The sequence below is a fragment of the Otolemur garnettii genome, unplaced genomic scaffold, assembly GCF_000181295.1.
Source record: "Otolemur garnettii isolate 467f Iridium unplaced genomic scaffold, OtoGar3 scaffold00034, whole genome shotgun sequence".
Lineage (NCBI taxonomy): Eukaryota > Metazoa > Chordata > Mammalia > Primates > Galagidae > Otolemur > Otolemur garnettii.
This window is the reverse complement of record NW_003852429.1, coordinates 10,661,225-10,678,879: the sequence shown is the minus strand read 5'-3', so window position 1 is coordinate 10,678,879 and position 17,655 is coordinate 10,661,225. Positions and strand designations below refer to the sequence as shown.

The following is a 17,655-nucleotide window of genomic DNA, read 5'->3' as shown; positions in this document are numbered from 1 at the left end:
TCCTGCTCTTGCTTCTGAAATGCTAAGCTTCAGGCCAGGGTAAAGTATTTTCTTAAACTAGTAATCTCAGCTAAGTCACTGTGGTATACATGGATAGAGCATTTGCTGAGTAAATTCCATTTCCCCAAGTCTGCTCGTCACTGAAATAGTTAGAATGAAAATTGAGGACTGATTGTGTATGTTCCATGAAAGAGCAGCTTTTCTAGGCCAGCACTTTCCCAGCTCTGTCACTCTGTTCTGTTTGTCAAAGCTCAATGCGTCTTAGAGGTAGGAGATTCTTCTACTGCTGAAACTAGGCATAGATGGAATCTAATAACAACACAGCGTGAGGCGTTATTAGGACCTATTATAGCATCTTTCTTGTAGAGCACTCTGGCTGTTTTCATCACTGATGAGGGTCAAGTTGTCCCTCTCTAGAAAATCGTAGGGAGGTTCTGTCAGAGACCTGGGCTGCGTGACTACCAAGAGGGGAGCAAATGTCCAAATGAGGTAGCCGGGAGACACTCACAGCCCCCACCCCACCCCCAAGACCCCGCCCGACCAGAGAGCAGCAGGCCGGTCTTGGTGGGAGCTCTGGGGTGCTGAGTTAATAACCACAACACCACTAATCCGTTTATTTGCTTTCTCACTAGAAAGATCTTTAAGAAGGTTCCCATCTCCTGTCTGTGCTATTCTGTGGCTTCCATCCCTGGGGAATTAGCCACATTTTCTCGTGTCTTCAGAGCATTCTCAGGACTTAAAAAAGGGAAAGAACTGAAAGTTTGCCTTTAAAGATGGGAATAAAATGATACAGAGAAGGGAGAGGGCCCCGCCCGCACCACATAGGCAGTCAGCACACTTAGATTTCAATCTGATTAAATCTGCTCTTCTACCCGCCACCTGCCTGTCTCTGGCGTCTCTCACAGCTAACACGCTCCTACCCAGGAGTTTGAGACATGAGGGCGGTGCTCCTGCAGGTGTGCCCAGACGGCCGTCTTGGGGGAGGCAAGGAGGCCGTGAAGGAGTGTACTCTGGGCTTATTTGGATGAAGGGGGGCCCGACATATACCACTGTGAGGGTTTCGGGAGAAATGTCTGAATGTTTAATGATGTCTTTCCGGTCCTGACCACACAGCAGCAACCTGCAGGATTATCGTAGGTGATCGCCTGGATCCAGGTTGGAGCCATCAAGGCAAAAGTGTTCTTGCAGAGCTTTGGATGCAAAAAAATAAGTCTCCAACAACAACAACAACATAAGCGAGTTATATCACATATTCTGCGAAAGCAGCTCACGTTAGTGGAGGTCTGGCCGCTAAGCTCATCTCTCTGTTATCCCCAAAACACCGGGGTCTGAGGGCGAGGTGCCCATTCCAGACTAACCTCACACTTCCTTTTTCATTCGTTAAGCCTGACCAAATGCTGCAACCCGACGTCCCAGCAGGCAGTTTTCACCATTGTACTGACCACTCCATCTGTTATGAAGGTCACAATGATGCATCTTGTTTTACATTTTTCTATGCAGTGATTTGTTGGCTATAAATTTGTAAAGAAATAAAATGCTATTTCTTCATCACCTCCTGAGGTGAGTGCTTTATTCACAGCCCTTGGGAAATGTGTGTCTCAGCCTTGTTTTGGTAGGGACAGGGCATTCAAGGGTGTGCCCAGGCCACGGCTCAGCCCTGGCCTGTCATCAGAGAAGGGCTTTCCTTGACACATCTGAGATAAAGGATATGGGATTTCGAGAAGCCCATGAGATTTAGCAAGAAATACACGGCCCTAGACAAATAATTTAGTGCAGGTTTCTCTTTTCTGCCATCGTGTTGACATCCCCGGGTCTGTTCCATAAGTCACTTCTCCTGAGGACCTGGAGTGAGGGTTTCTCCCCATGGGAACTGGGGACAAGTGCTATGTCCCCATTGTCCTCTCTGCCTACAACTGGCCACAGTTCCATGATCACGGTTTGGGCTCCTTTCTTTCTCTGTAACCCAGCACTGGTGTCTCCAGAACTGCAGGAAAGAAAAGAGCCTAGGAGCAGCTGCTGCCCCAGGCCCAGCCTCAGATGCTGCCCCCACCCCAGCCCCAGCTGCTGCCCCAGGCCCAGCCTCAGATGCTGTCCCCGCCCCACCCCAGCTGCTGCCCCCGCCCCAGCCCCAGTTGCTGCCCCCGCCCCAGCCTCAGATGCTGCCCCCGCCCCAGCCCCAGCTGCTGCCGCAGCAGGAGCCCCAACCACCAGCTGGGCATCCAACTGTGAATCCCCCCTTGAGTTTAAAGATTCTGAAACTCTCTATCCTTTAGACAAATATGCTTTCAGCCTTCCATTGATCTCTGGATATATTTCCACCACACGGAGCAAATAATTTGAAAACGCATTAACTAGAGAGATTTTTTTTCAGTTTGGTTTGGTCTTGAGGAAATGCCTTTGGGTCAATATTTAGTCAACTTATTTTTTTTATTTTCTACCTTTATGATGCTGAAAATTTTTTTCCTCAGACTATAATCACTTGAATAAGGATATCTATTTCTTGAAATTAAACAACTCTTTTGCATGAAAAGAGCGGTTCTCAACAGGAACTGTATTAAAGGGCCGGCCGCGGCATTAAAAAGGTTGAGAACCTCTGGCTTAGGAGCTGGCAGGCTGTGATTTCCCACAGCTGCAGACAGCTTTGTGCATTCCTCCTGAACTTACCACTAGACGTGACTTCAGGAAGACCGCTGATGGACAGTGTTAATGATGTGACAGTGTGTCCAGTGCACATACAAACACACACACACCATGGCTGCACGCAGGCACACACAAACTAAAAGCTGTTTAGGAAAACCAAGTAAAAACGTATCTAAAGTTTACAGCTCTAGGTGAGGAGTTATGCTCAGAAAGGAGAATATCTGATTCAAAAAATTTAATCATTCTCATTATTTTTTATACACAGAACATTCTCCTCTGAGCTGATAACATCTCTCTTATCCTCCCCTACTTCAGTTTAATTTCATCGCTGCCTTTTTCCTGCTGTTCTTCATGAATCTCTTTCTCCCCAATGCTGTCCCTTAGTCTCTTCCTTTTAACCTTTTCTCCCACCTTTTGGTTTTCTCAGCACAGCTTGAAGCCAAGGCAGGAGTTTCCAGTTGCCAGTTGCCAAGGCCCCCTGAGAACAGAGCTGGTAGAAGATTTGTTTAGGGCTTGGAATTCAATTGAATTTGATGGGAGAACAAACAGAGAACAAAGTGATTGCTCTTAATGCATTTAAGTGCCACCTGCCTGCTGTAACAGCATTAAGTTGGAGGCAGGGCCTCCTGGCCGGAGCTCTGTAAACAGAAAGTCTGGTACACAGAGTTCCTAGAAACCCAGGACCCTGTTAGCTATTGAAATAAGCACGTTAGTACCCATTTTCAACTTTCCTCCTGGCTCCACAGGTATCACAGCATCCATCCTCTTTCACGTCTCAAGTTGTGTCCAAAAGTCTCTCAACCTGAAATCACTGGCCTTGCATCATGGGAAAAGCAACAGCCACTGTTTAGAGGACACGTGACCCTTGGCACACCTGCCACACAGACCTGCTTCACCCCGGAGGCGGCGTCACTGCTGGAGCTCTTTGTTAACACTCTTCGGGGCCCCTGGTCTGTTTTCTTCAGAAAGTTATCTCAGTGCTCCTCCTGACCCAGGGAATGTCTCAGGATAAATGAAACTTCAGCTAGAGTGGTGCCTTGTCCCAAACGAGGGGTTGTCTGTTCTGCACAGAGGCCACGGGGCTAAGAGGAGGCCTGAAAGGAGCCCCAACTCCCAGGTCCTTGAGGGCCACCCACAGGTGTCCTCCTTGGCACTGGCAGAAGGAATACAGCAGCCCCCAGGCAGTGCCATATGCACCATGATAGCAGGTCCCCAAGTCCCTTCCAGAATATCACACAGAAACGTCAAGAGCAAGACATCCAGCATTCAATCTGCCAGTCTCCTGTGCTCAGAATCCAATCTGTTCTAGTTTTCCTGCTCCTGCAGGTGTGGAGGAAGGAATTAGGGAAGGCCTGACTGGATCAGTGGCTTCCCTCCCACCAACTTGTGTGTTGTTACCATTTGGTAAACATTTTTTTCTTTGTTGAATTATTATCTATTTTTTAATATCAGGTTACATGCATTTGCTTGGAATAGTTGGTAATATTTAGGTCAAAGAAAATTGCACCAGATTTGTAGGACCCATATCCTTTTTCTTTTATTTTTTATGAAACTAAATATGTACTCTCCTCTTCCATCGTACTCACACTGCCAACTCTCCCTTTCACCACACACATCTATAAAATTTAGCCCCAGAAATTCCAAGTCATATTTTTGGCATCTCAGACACTAGTGATCACTTTTCTGCTGTTCTGGGCTGTGCTTTTCAGAGGTGAATTCAATGATGGGCCTTTTGCCTTTCTGTGCATGGGGGAGGAGGGCCCCTTCAGTATCTGGCACATTCTGTTGCCCTTATTCCTTATAAAATTATTAATTCTGTTTCATTTAGCAAGAACTTAGCACACACGTGGCTGAGGGGCTCTGTGCATGAACCTTCTCTTGTGCATCTCATTTTCTCAGCTGCAGAACTTCCCACGGTTAACCTTCAGGCGTCAGGCCTGGAGCAGGCTGACCCACATGGTTTTCTTTCTGGAAAAGATGGCTGCTAGTTGCTGCTCCGTGTCAGAGCAGGAATCCAGCCCGGCTCCCGCAGAGATACTCACCCTTCCCTGAGCACAATATGCCATCTGCTGATTCACACAGACTCCTGCTTTGTTCCTCCGTCATGTCACACTTCCGCGGATGCTGGCAGAGCTTCCCAAACCACCCGCTCTCACAAACGCAGCGGCCACAGGAACACGTGCCGTGGCCTGGGAAGCAACCACAGGGTGGGGGTGAGATGAGAGGGTGGGTGAATACGGAGCTGAGGCAGGGTTTTAAAACGCATAGACCATGGGACCTCATTTCCTATCAAACATGCATTGTCCTTTATGCACGGTCAATTTGGCATGTAATTGTTTCAAGGAACTCCACAACAGAGTTCTAGTTTAACGTAATAAATTGGAATGCAGCATAGAAAATGGACGTGAGAGAAAGGGACCCTGAAATAATTTAAGACAGAATTACACCATCCTTTCTGGACACAAAGTCTCTCCTCATTTGCATTTTATCACTATGGAGTCTTGGTGTGATTCTTCGTGTGCACCAGGACATCCGATTAGCAAGGCCAGGCACGTCACCACTGCTTGCAGCATTTATTGATTGCCCTCCTATTGCTTACTAATAAAAACAAAAGGCTGACTTCCATATGAACGGCATTTGGTATTCAATTACTGTGTGTACCTTTCTACTTACCAGTAGAGCAGACATAGTGTAAGTGAAGGTGTCTCTGTATTACTGCATAAAGTTTAAAAACAACATCAGATCTAGATTCACATCTGGTACATTTTTCCTTTTTTTTTTTTTTTTGGCAGGGCGGCTCCTGACATTGGCTTCTGGTTTTCCAGATGTTTATCTTCTTAAATGCAACATTGTATCTATACCTATTTAGTTGTTGGTACCAACACCCCATTAGATTGTATGAACTTTCATTTTAATTCCTTGTTCCATTCAACGCTTTGTTTCTTCTCCCGATTCATGCACGGCCTTACAGCAGGGTGGCCCTGATTCAGCTATTTGCCTGGCAAAGACCTGCTATGTATTATGAACAGAGCATTGTGCTAAGCAATGCTAAGGGATAAAAATCAAGCCACAGTGGTCCCTGGTCTCCTTCCCGGGACAAATATCCTCATCATTCAGGCTGATCAGAGTTTCAGAAGCTGTTCATGACACTGTTTTTCCCTCAACCATTCACCCTGGAGGGAACTTCAAAAGTAAACCTAGCTTCACTTTTCCCCCACTAAATTCAGCTCTTCATAGGAAAAACAAGTGGCCCAAACTCAGTGGTTTGCAAGTCACAGTTATAATTAATTTGATGTGACCGCCCTTGAATCCTGGAGATAGTTCTCCCACATGATCACCTGGCAGTTAGTGGAGGTGAATAGGGGGCAGACTTGGTTCATAGAGAGACCTCCATAACCAGCCTCTTCTCCCTAAGGCCACATACTGAATTTATTGCTATCCCAGCCCTTTGAGTCTGTGGGGATAATGGGTGTTATCACCATTTTACAGACAGGCAACTGAGCCTCAGAAGGACTAAGTAATTTCACTTCACATCACACACATAGTTCAGCCACACAGATGAGAACCTGACTCCAGTGCCCACACTTTCCCCTATGTGTCTGTACTTCATATTAGAAAGAGAGACACTTAGAAGACTTTTCTTAATTCCTATCTCTTTCAACCACTGCATCATTTGAAGATGCACATTTGGCATTTTCGTCTTACAAGTCTCTTCTCTCTTGGTATTCATGACATGGGACTGTCCTTGCCCCATTCAAACCTCCTCCTTTGTCTCTGTGCATTCTTCTACCTGTTTTCTGACCCGATAAATGTTGGTATCTTCTTATTGACCATATTCAATAGTCTTCTTTTATCTTGCTACAATTTCTCCTTTTAAAAATTTATCAAACCATAAGATTTCTGATAACCACAATGACCACAGGGCTGTATCTCCAGCCAGCTCCATTCTCATAATTTGTACTTTATGTTCTATTAACATCCCCAATTAATACTCTCCGATGTAGTTATCTGATTTTCTTTCCAAAGGTGCATCTGTCTTCTTATTTCTTTCAATAGCACATCTACCCTGTAGGAAACTAGTTCAAAATGTTTTGAGTCACATTTGAATGCTCTTTATTCCCTTCGTGCAAATGTTGCCATGTCTGTTGAAGGTACCTCCAACACATTTAGATCACCATCATGAACTCGGAGAAACCTGCCCATCACATCTCTCTCCAATGTTCTTGCTCACTGAGTCCCACAGCACAACCCTGCTCATGTAACATCCCTGATCTCTGGTCCTGCATGTTTCCCTAATGCTTATGACATAAATCATCCTTGTTATATTTTAGGTTCCTAAAAAACAGAGCCCAAGGCTTCTTTTCCAATCTTATTCTTTCTCTTTTCCCTTTGCCCAAACGGACATACCCATTGTTCTCTGTACATTTCTCACACTTTTGACCTCTCTACAGGAATACCTTTCTCCTACTCGACACATTTGAGTCCTACTTAATTTTCAAAGCTCAGCGAAAGTAAGCTACAATTCATGAAAAGCTTCCAAATATCTCTGGGTAAAACTCATTGCCACTTCTCTGAATTTCACATGATTTCTTCACCTCCTGTGGAACTGTTCTGTTTTCCACGATAGTTATTTATAAAATAAATCCATTACTTGACTGAATTCCTTGACAGTGAGAATTACTTCTGATTCAGCACAACAGTCTCCAGAGTGCCAAGCACCCTGCCTTAGACACAGTGGATCTTCAAAAACTTCTGTAGTAGGCTGAGGTTGCCTTTACAAAATATTCTCATTTATTCCCCATAAATACAAACTGAGAGCCCTGAACTGATTCTAGAACATGTTATTCTAGGTTCTTTGGTGAATGGACTTTCATTTAAACATAATGAAATGTAATGGTAAGTTCATAAGTTGCTGTTTTATTTCTACTTTCTGTAGAGTAAAGCCAAGATAGAGAATTGGTTCTCTAAGAGCTATCTATGCAATAACTAGTTATCAAATTGATTATATCTTGACTTCTCCAATAGAATCAAAGTCTACTTAAAGTACAATTCTTCTCAAGTAGTTAGTTAAATGTTGTAATCTTTGAAAGCAGATATTCTGGAGAAGAAAGAAAGAAAGAAAGAAAGCAAGCTAGCTTCTGGTAGTGGGCCCATTGAGCTACGAACTTTTCAAATGCTAATGTTTCTTGCTGACTCTGGGTTGATAAGAACTGTCATTAATTTGATATAATTGGCATCATTTGATCTCTGCTGCAGAGGAAGATATTCTGCTTTTGATTTAAGATATCATTAATAATAACTCAATGAATCCTGAAAGCATTTAATACAAAATTATATGCAAGAAAATAGGAGATGGATTTTCATTTATTAGCTCATTTATCACATCCTTCTGCCAAGTTAAGTTAGCATCTGGCCCATACAATCATCAAAATGCACTGGTATTTCAATGTTTTGACTAGCAATTTATACAACCTCCTTTTACTTAAAATTAATAAAAAACAACTTTCAAAAATATCTTCTTTGTAAACTGTACAAACTTAGTCACCCATTCAAGATATATTTGCTGTGTACCAGGCATTATATTAATAGTCTAGGATATGACAGTGAATGAAATAGGCATTGGCTTTGTCTTCCTGGTACTTGCAGTATACTAGGGAAGAAAACAAGGAGCAATAAATAAACAAATACCTCTGATTTTTAGAAGCCTGAAAGAAGATGCTAGTACAGAGCAATAGAGAAACCACTGATAACTAGGGTAGTCAAAGGATGACACTCAAGGGATGAGAAGGAGGCAGAGAGCCAATGTTCTAGAAACAGAGCCTAGAAATGCTAATGAAAAGTCCTTGAGACAAGAAAGAACTTGGCATGCTATAGGCAGTGAAAGAAGGTCAATGAGTTTGAAGAATAAGAAGTTAAAAAGATGGAATAATAAAGTTGGAGAGATATTCTGAAATAAGAGCATAAAAATGGTTTAATCTTGGTAAGGAATTTAAATTTATGTTAAGAGAATGAGAACTAACAGGAGACTATTGAGGAAGGGAGTGATGTGATACAATTGACATTTTGAAAATTCATTTTGGCAACTGGGTGGGATGGATGGAGGTGTGCCGGGAGGAAGTGAGTAGAGAGGTGAGAGGCCGCCATTGTGGGGGTGCTCCTAGTGAACAAGGTGGAGACTTGAAAGGAGGGCCGAGGCAGGGAAACGAGGAGAACTGTGGAGATATATGGTGGTGGTGGCGCCTACACCTACGGGCCATGATACTCAATCGGTTGTGGCAAGAAAAATAGCACGAATAATGATGCTGCTCATTAGATATATCAGCTTCCAAAGGGAGGAGTTGAGGGCAGAAAATCAGCTCTGTGTTAAACCCTGTGTGTGAGATCTCTTAAGACAAACAAATACCGAGGTCAAGCAGCAGCTGAAGAAGCTGATGTTCAGCACAGACTGGGGCTGGGTTCCCAGAACATGCACCTGGAATGTACAAAAGTTGAAGGCACCTAGTGCTTTAGAAGCAAATGAGGCCACCCAGTGCATACGGTTTGGGAAATATCAATATTGAAGGGAAAGGGAAGCCAGACAAGGAGCATTAGGTAAGGAAGGAGGAAAAGAATAAGAACGTGTTGTCTCATCAGATGACAAGGAGAGGACCTCATAAAGGAAGCCTACTGAGTGAAATGTTCCTGAAAATCTGAGTTAAAAAATGGGGGTACAGAAGCAGTTTCAGTCAGGTTTTGCTGAGTCTTCTGTTGCCATGTATGACTGTTATGGAAGCCTATGACTAGAAGACTTGGAGGTGGCAGAGCCGTTGGCCAATTGTCTAACTGAGAAGGACGTCTCTGCTTAGTGGCAAGTCATCTGGCAGTCATCTGCATGTAGTAAGACAACTTATCACTACAGAAGGAAACTGGAAAGAGGACAAGTCAACGAACCACTGGAAATGCACTCACTCTGCCTTCACCTGACTTCCCAGTCTTCACAAAGCAAAGAATTATCCGGATATAGAATGACCCCATCCGTCCTCTCCCAGACACTTCCCTCCTTGCATCAGACACCACCACCAGGGACTTTCCTTCCAGCTCTATTCCCTTCCCCCCACCAAGACACTGATCAAGAATGCTCTGGACCTGTGTTGTCCAGCATAACAGCAGTCACTAGCCACTTATGACTGTTTAAATTTATTAACGTTAGGTAAAATTTAAAAATTAACTTCACAGCCTCACTAATCACATTTTAAGTGCCAAAACGTCACATGTGGGCCAGTGGCTATTGCACTGACTAATGAGGATATAGATCTCTGAAAGTTCTGTTGGACAGTGCTCTTCTAGATAATGAGCTTTTCCGAGTTCATTTTAAGTTCATTGGCTTTTACGTACATTTCTTTAAAATACTGTGATGATGGTTGTCAGTTAGGAAACTGACCTATGAATGGGTACTACTGAACCAGATATCAAACAATGTCCACTCAATATCTTCATTCGTTATTACTTAAAAAAACAAAAACAAAAACAAAAAACCTTGTTTCTCTTTTCAGGGAGGTGATAATTCATCCATCTGAAAAGTGTTTGGCTACCCAGGCTTCTATTTTTTCTTTCTTTTTGGCCGGGGCTGGGTTTGAACCTGCCACCTCTGGTATATGTGGCCAGTGCCCTACTCCTTTGAGCCATGGACGCCACCCTACCCAGGCTTCCTTTGACCTACATACTTCCTAGGGTTTCTAATGAATGAGAAATCAGAGACTATCTCCTGGGTGAGATTTCCAAAGGAAATGGGACAGACTTAGCCAGCATGTGTTGTTCTCCCTTTGTCCTTTTCTTTCCCATTTTCTGTCCCCTGGAAGAAAGACACAACTGGAGGCTGTTTATGAGCATGACAATAAAAATTACACTGGCAGGGCAGAGCAGAGAGGAAGACAGATGGGGTTCAAGGACACTGATGGAGCTCAGGCAGCCACTTCGCCGTCATCACTGCAATGCAACCTGCAGAATGATTTGCATTCTTCATCTTCAGTCCAGCACAGATAACTGATGCAGTTACAAATTCAGGAGAGAGGTTTGTGATTTTAAGATGTAATCTGGACCCAACCACCTGCTGACCGTACTGTCCATCTAAGAAAGGGGAGGCCTTAGCTAGAACTCCTGGAGTCCCTGGATTCGCACTCCCGGCTGCATTATTCCCTTCAAATTGCAGCTCCGAACTAAAGCACTCCCCAGAGAATTGTGAACTGATTGTGTAATTAAGAGGTGGCTCTTCATTATCCCTTCTTGTTTCTTTAATTGGACTCACGGGCAGCTATTTTGGGAGCATGGATGGAAGAAGAAAAGCAATGAGTTTATTTCTTAGTCTCACCCCGGGTACACGGAGTGCAGGAGGGTGGTCTGTGATTAAGCTTACATTTGCCTATACCGATAAAATACACACAGGCCAGCGTGTGAGGACATTTTCTTTGTGGAACCTTAAAATCATATACAGTAAAAATCAACAGATCTTAGGGACTATCCCTGCACAAAGCATGCTTTTCCAGTGTGACTTACTGGATGAGCAAAGCACACATTTATGACTTACGTAAACTTCTGTGGTTAATGACGATGTTTTCAGAGGGTCCATGGATAGTCTATAACAACTGAATATGACTCGCAGGAGAATTAATGCCTCCTAGAATTAGTCTGTAACCAGCAAGGGATGTGTATGTAAGAATTGTGCATTTTACACAGGCTCCCAAGGGTTCACACCCTGCTTGGGAAGAAGTTCTAGTTGCCCATAAACGGGAAGTAGATGGATGATACAAATTTTATCAGCCCCTTCCCTTTTCTGCCGCACTTTCAACCTCCCTACTACTATTTCCTTCACTTTACAAATAAATTGCTTATAACCAACCCTTATTTCAGGAACTGATTTCCTACAGATTCTTTCTATAAGGAGTTTTAATTTCTGGGAACAACTGTATTTCTCATTGTAAATCAAGTAACTGGTGTTCTGGTTTATACATTGGTCTTCTACAAGTTTGGTTCATGGAAGTCCTTTCCCCCTGAGATAGTTCTATGCAGGCTGACAAGCTGAAGAGTGTGGACATGCAAAGCTGAGAATATACAACGCTGAGAATTAGTCAAACAACGTCACTTTGTGAGATGTCATCTCACTCTGATACTATTTGATCTCATCTAATAGATTTGTGTTCATTTTTTATTTCCTCCCCCCAAAATTGGAGATAGAGAGAGATTCAAGGAGGAAAGACACAAGGGCTGTCTAGAGAGTATCCAGCCATGTGCTATGAAAAATAGAGACATATGTGACTGGATACCTTCTGGACAGCCCTTATATAATATAATGATTGCAGAATTGTAAGAGGTTTCTACAGAATTGACCATTTCCTACCATGTCACCAAAGAAGTTGGGCAAAGAGGACCACGTGAGGTAAACACGGCACATCAGAGAGACGAGGACATGACTAAGAGGAGCTGGGGACAGGTGTGGTGGCTCACACCTGTAAGCCCAGTACTCTGGGACACCAAGGCAGGTGGATGGCCTGGGCTCAGGAGTTCAACCCCAGCCTGAGCTAGAAAGAGACCCTGTCTCGATAAAAAATGAAAAATAGCCAGGCATTCTGGCAAGCACCTGTCCTCCCAGCTAGTTGGGAGGCTGAGGTAAGAGAATCACTTGAGCCCAAGCGTTTGAGGTTGCTAGGAGCTATGACACCATAGCACTCTGTCTGAAGGCAACAAAGTAAGACTCTGTCTCAAAAAAAGAAAAAAAAAAAGGATCTGGGACATGTATGTGGTACTTCCAAGGTGCCAGGCAGGATTTATATATATTGTTATGAATACTAAATAAGTTAATACATGTAACGTTCTTAACAAACAAAAAAGACTAAAATCTAGTGAGACCTTTTCTAGCAATTAACACCAGTGAGGAGAGGATCTAACCTAAAAATAATATTCATGTAATGTAAAAACAATCTAGCATTACTCTTGGGAAAACCGTGCAGAGGGACAGATCTGTGAACTGAACGTCAGAGCTCAAACCCTGGATCTGACACTTTTTAGTAATGGCACGTTATCCTCTCCCACCTCAGTCAATTTTCCATATATGAAATGAATAGAGGAGAAATAATTCCTTAGAGGGGCTTCCATGATGATGGCATAAAAGAATACATTCAGCACAACAGATATGTAAAATGGCTCTTTCCCTTGCTTCACAGAGAAGGAAAAGAAGAAGATATTCTTAGTCAAATTGTAATTATGTATTTTAAAGTTGGTTAGCGAGAGAACAGGCAGACAGATGACTGCTAGAGGGAGTGATGGATACAGATGTTGGATGGATGGTGTCCCAGCCTCCCATGGGCAAGACTTTCAGTCTGGTTTTTTGCCCTATAACAGTGTCCAATGCATTATAATAATTGTCTCAAAGAAATAGAAATATATCCTTTTAATGTGAGTCTGTGCTCAGTTCACTTCAACTGTTCTGAAAACCTGAAGGTGCTATAATCTGCACACATCAGTCTATACAAAGTGAAGTTTTTCAAGACTGGAAGACAAGAATAACGTTGACCCACATTCCTTCACCTGGATGGCACTCAGGTCAGCATTCGGTTTCTGGGACCCTCATTTTTGTGGTTACCTTTGCTGACTCCCGACCCTCTCTCTGCCTTATTCATTATCTGGACAGTTTGTTACGTTCAGTCGGCTCTTGTTTGGGTCTGACAGCCACCACGGAAACTGAGCGTAGAGCTCTTGTGATTTAGTAGCTCAGCGTAGAGGGTAACCTCACTACTTTCTCAAGGTGTGGATGATGCTTTCCCCATGAGTGCCTATGAGGAAAGAAATCATGTGAGAGTTCTGACTGGCAGGAAAACCTGTCCCTATTGTAACGTATCTCAGTTCTCAGTACTTACCTTAGAGTCAATGATTGTTTATTGGTATGCAACCCCCAAATCAAGAGTTCAAGGACATAAAAGTCATTATAAACCTAACTGTAGATGGCTTTCGGGTCCAACACTCTACGGATATTCACCTTTTTTTAAAGAGTGACTGAAACAACAGGAATAAGTAGAAGAGTGGCGGGGAAGCAAGTGGCATTCTGATGGCACAAGCTGGGAGCAACCCTTACCTCCACAGACCACGCCCTCGAGGTCCTCACAGCGGCGGTCGTCACACTCACAGGTCTTGCCGTACACCCTGCGGTCTCCTGGAGGGTAGCAGGTGCATTTTCCGCATTCGCATTTACCTGGGGAGTATTAAGACACAGCACACTCACTGGGAGAGTCACTAAGGTTTCCAAGGACACACGAGTAACCTTAAACCCAGAACCCCTGGACCAGTTCTAGGCTGTGTCCGATAACAGACAAATAACTTTTTAATCTCCCTGAGGTCAGCTGAAGGTTAAGAACAAAAGCCTAGGAGACGGAGCAGAGAGGACCATCACCAGATTAGACGTCCTTTCTTCTCTTGGTTGTTTCATTCATCTTGAAGAATAATTCAGTTAGGAAACTCTCCAGCTTTCTTATTCAACTTAGTCTGATGATGCCATTTAACATAATGGAATGACTTATATATATTTTTATGTAATTCAGCATAATGCGTTTTTTTGGGGGGGTCTATCTACCACAAGGGGAAAAAAAAGTTCATGAGGCACATTTCAATGTGAAATTTTAGTGATTACATGTAGTAATTTTATAGTTTATAGAACTCAATTTTAACATGAAACATATGTCAAAGCATGTGATGTAAACGTCTTTATTATTCTTGACTTAAAATTTAAAAGTATAAATATCTTTTGAATGAATTTGTCTCCTCATTTGGGAATCCCTTAGCAAGTACTATTAGGATGATTTTCAGCATTATTTTTGAGATGTAACTATGTGTCAAACACGATAATTCTGTGTACTATATCATTTTGTTTTCAAAATGAAAACAAAACACTGAATAGCATTATTACTACCATTTTACTAAGTGAAGACATATTGAGGCCAAGTAACTCGCCACGTGATCCAGCTAGTAAGGAACAGACTCAGAATTTCTGTCCATCCTCCTGACCTTTACGGTTTGTGCCCCCTAAGCATAAACCATACGCCTCTTAATATACTGCCCTGCAGCATGAGGAGCCTACATGGGAAAGTAAATCCCTTTTGTAAGGGGAATTGGTGTGGGTTTGCCAGAAATTCCGTTGGGTGACAGCGCTCTAAGACATCTGTTATTCTCTGTCACTAGCCCGACCATCATAATTACACACCCACTGAATGATCACAAGACACTTCAGGGCCAACCCTGCAATGTTGTTAGTCATTCGGTTGCTGAACTTGTATCTTGTTAAGGAAATTCTGAGTTGGTAGATGATGGAGGAAAGAAAAATTAGTATTTAGAATCATATAATTTCCGAGATGTAATTAAAGATCATCTAACACAGTGATTCACAATCCCTTCTGGCAGAAGCAGTGAGGTCACAGTCCCTTTGAGAGTCTGGTGGAAGACAGGGAAATAAACAGTGTCGTTCTGGCTGCCCTTCCATTGATTGCTCCTTCTTCTTGGAGGGATTCCCAAGTTCAACAGGAGGCACCCCTCCTCCCATTCCTATACCCTGGTGGCCAGAACAGGGACACAGGGACACACCAGATGCTCTTGGTCAGGACTTTGATTCTTGAGGGTGAAAGCAAAGGCACACAGCCTGTGGCAGAGTAGGGTGCACGAGCACACAGAGGGTTGTCCCGGAGCAGCAGCCTCAGCACATGGCAGCTGACACTCAGAAGTGATGGCAGCGGCACTGACTCCTTCCTGGCAGTGCCTCGCTGCTCCAGGTTGCTATAGGCGCTGATGGCTCAGAGCTGCATTCTGAACCTAAACCTTCCTAATGGAATCTTTTTTAAAAACCCAGTTAATGAAGTTGGTCTCTGTTGTTTGCGATCAAGAATCCTAACTGGTAGCTTCAGATCTTTCTTTGGAAATTTTACCAACGCACATTTTTTTTGTAAAATGTCAGGAGAATCTACAGCTTCCTTCAGTTTATTTGATGGCTGAGGGAACTGGGGCTAAATGATGTGACCAAGACCAGATAATTATATACTGGCAGTGTTTGTGTCAGAATCTAGATTTTCTGAGCTTCAGTCACCTACACATAAACACTCACCCCCTTCATAGGTGGATTTGCAAATAATTCCAATAATGCAGACTGTGGGAAGAAAAAGATAAACTACAGAACCATCAGATGTGGTCCAGGACAGTTGATAGACGTGGGAAACCACAGTAGTCACCTGCATGACTCTAAAGAGGTAAGCATTTCCAGTTACAAAGACAGAGCCTGTTTTTAAGTTTTAGGTTGTATGTATTTATCAGAATTACTGCAAGTCACAGTCACTTCTGTATACTTGCGAGATAAATTTCCAAACTTATTCAAGGTCAAAAGTAAATTTCACCAAATTCATGATACTTGCACCAACCTCCTCATGAACCTTCACAAATACAGAAGTAGCTGTACATATGTGTACTTGTGATGTTTTGAATTGAAGAATATTGAATGGATACATTTAAACAAGAATCTTGTATATATGGTTTAGTAATATTTACACTATGTAAGAGCTTTAGCAGTAGAACTTGAACTTGAAATGGCATATCTCCCTCAGAATACATATTTGTTTTCAGTTGCCTGAAGACCTTAATTTGAGTTTCCCACTGTTAGATCAATTAAATACGTTCTACAGAATATTCAACATCTCTAACCACAAACCTACTCTTCTCCCTGGGTCCTTTATCTAGAAGAATATAACCATCATCCAATCTTGTCACTGAATCAAAAAAAAAAAACTGATGGCATATTTGATTGTTTCCTCTTTTACTTAACTATTCTCCTCCATTCAATTTCAAAGTTTTTTTTTTTTTATTAAATCATTACTGTGTACATTAATGCAGTCATGGGGTACAATGTGCTGGTTTTATATACCATTTGAAATATTTTCATCAAACTGGTTAACATAGCCTTCACGGCATTTTCTTAGTTATTGTACTAAGCCATTTATATTCTACATTTAGTAAGTTTCACATGTATGCTTGTGAGATGCCCCGCAGGTTGGTCCCACCAATCACCCTCCCTCCCCTGATCCTCCTCCCTCACTTCCCCTCCCTTATAGCCTCCTATTCTTGGGGTATAATTGGGTTTTAGCTTTCATATGAAAGCTATAAATTAGTTTCATAGTAGGACTGAGTACATTGGATATTTTTTAAAACTCCACTTTCCAAAACCATACCTATGATTATGTAATTGCCTTGCATAAATCTTCTGATGGCTTCATGTGATTCCTCACATTGGACTCACTTGGTCCAGCTCACCTTTCCTCTAGGCATCCTGGCGTACACGTTAGCGACTTTGCTCATCTGCCCTGTCTGCCCTGTGGTGCGCACTCTCCCACTTTCACAGTAAAATCTTACCCAGAGTTACAATTTCCACTCCGAAACCTTCCTGTTGGGTTACCTGGGAAAAGTGCTGCATGTCCCATAGCTCTGTGTCCACACCGCTAGTAGAGCGCTGAATGCACATTTTATAATAAATGAGTGGATAACTGAACCTATCAAAAATAGTCAGCCCTCTGTGTTTCAGACTAATAGTGAGATCTGAACCTCGTGAGCAGCCAACTAAGCTCTCCACTGATTTAACTGAAAGGTGTTCACAGATAGATTTATTGATGCTTTCTAAAGGAAATTGAGTCCAACCTTTTCCTTTATTTACTAAATGATGTTGTTACTATTTGAAGATATAACTGTAGCTTCTCAAATGACTATCCAATTAATAATCTCACAGATAAGAAAGGAGGATAATGGAAGTCTACATTCCTATTACTAAGTGCTTTTTTATACAACATATTTAAAGAAAAATCCAAAAAGAAAAAGAAAGAGCGATACCTAAAGAAATAAAAACAAAGCAAGTAATCTGTAAGATGACATTGCAGAAACAGACAGAAAAGAGGATCAAAATAACTGTGTGAGAATAAATTAATTCTGTCAACATCATCAGTGTCACCCAACCAAAACTTA

General features: G+C 42.6%; 1 protein-coding gene across 1 annotated transcript in view; it reads right to left on the bottom strand.

Annotated features, from left to right (window-relative positions):
• The window catches only part of ITGBL1 (integrin subunit beta like 1), a 225,319-nt gene that overhangs the window by 3,121 nt on the left and 204,543 nt on the right, over nucleotides 1-17,655 (bottom strand). Inside the window, exons 7-8 of the mRNA XM_003789634.2 lie at nucleotides 13,745-13,861; nucleotides 4,683-4,829 (exon numbers count right to left, since the gene is read on the bottom strand). Of these exons, the coding sequence (XP_003789682.1) occupies nucleotides 4,683-4,829; nucleotides 13,745-13,861 (264 nt within the window). The remainder of the gene's footprint in view (nucleotides 1-4,682; nucleotides 4,830-13,744; nucleotides 13,862-17,655) is intronic.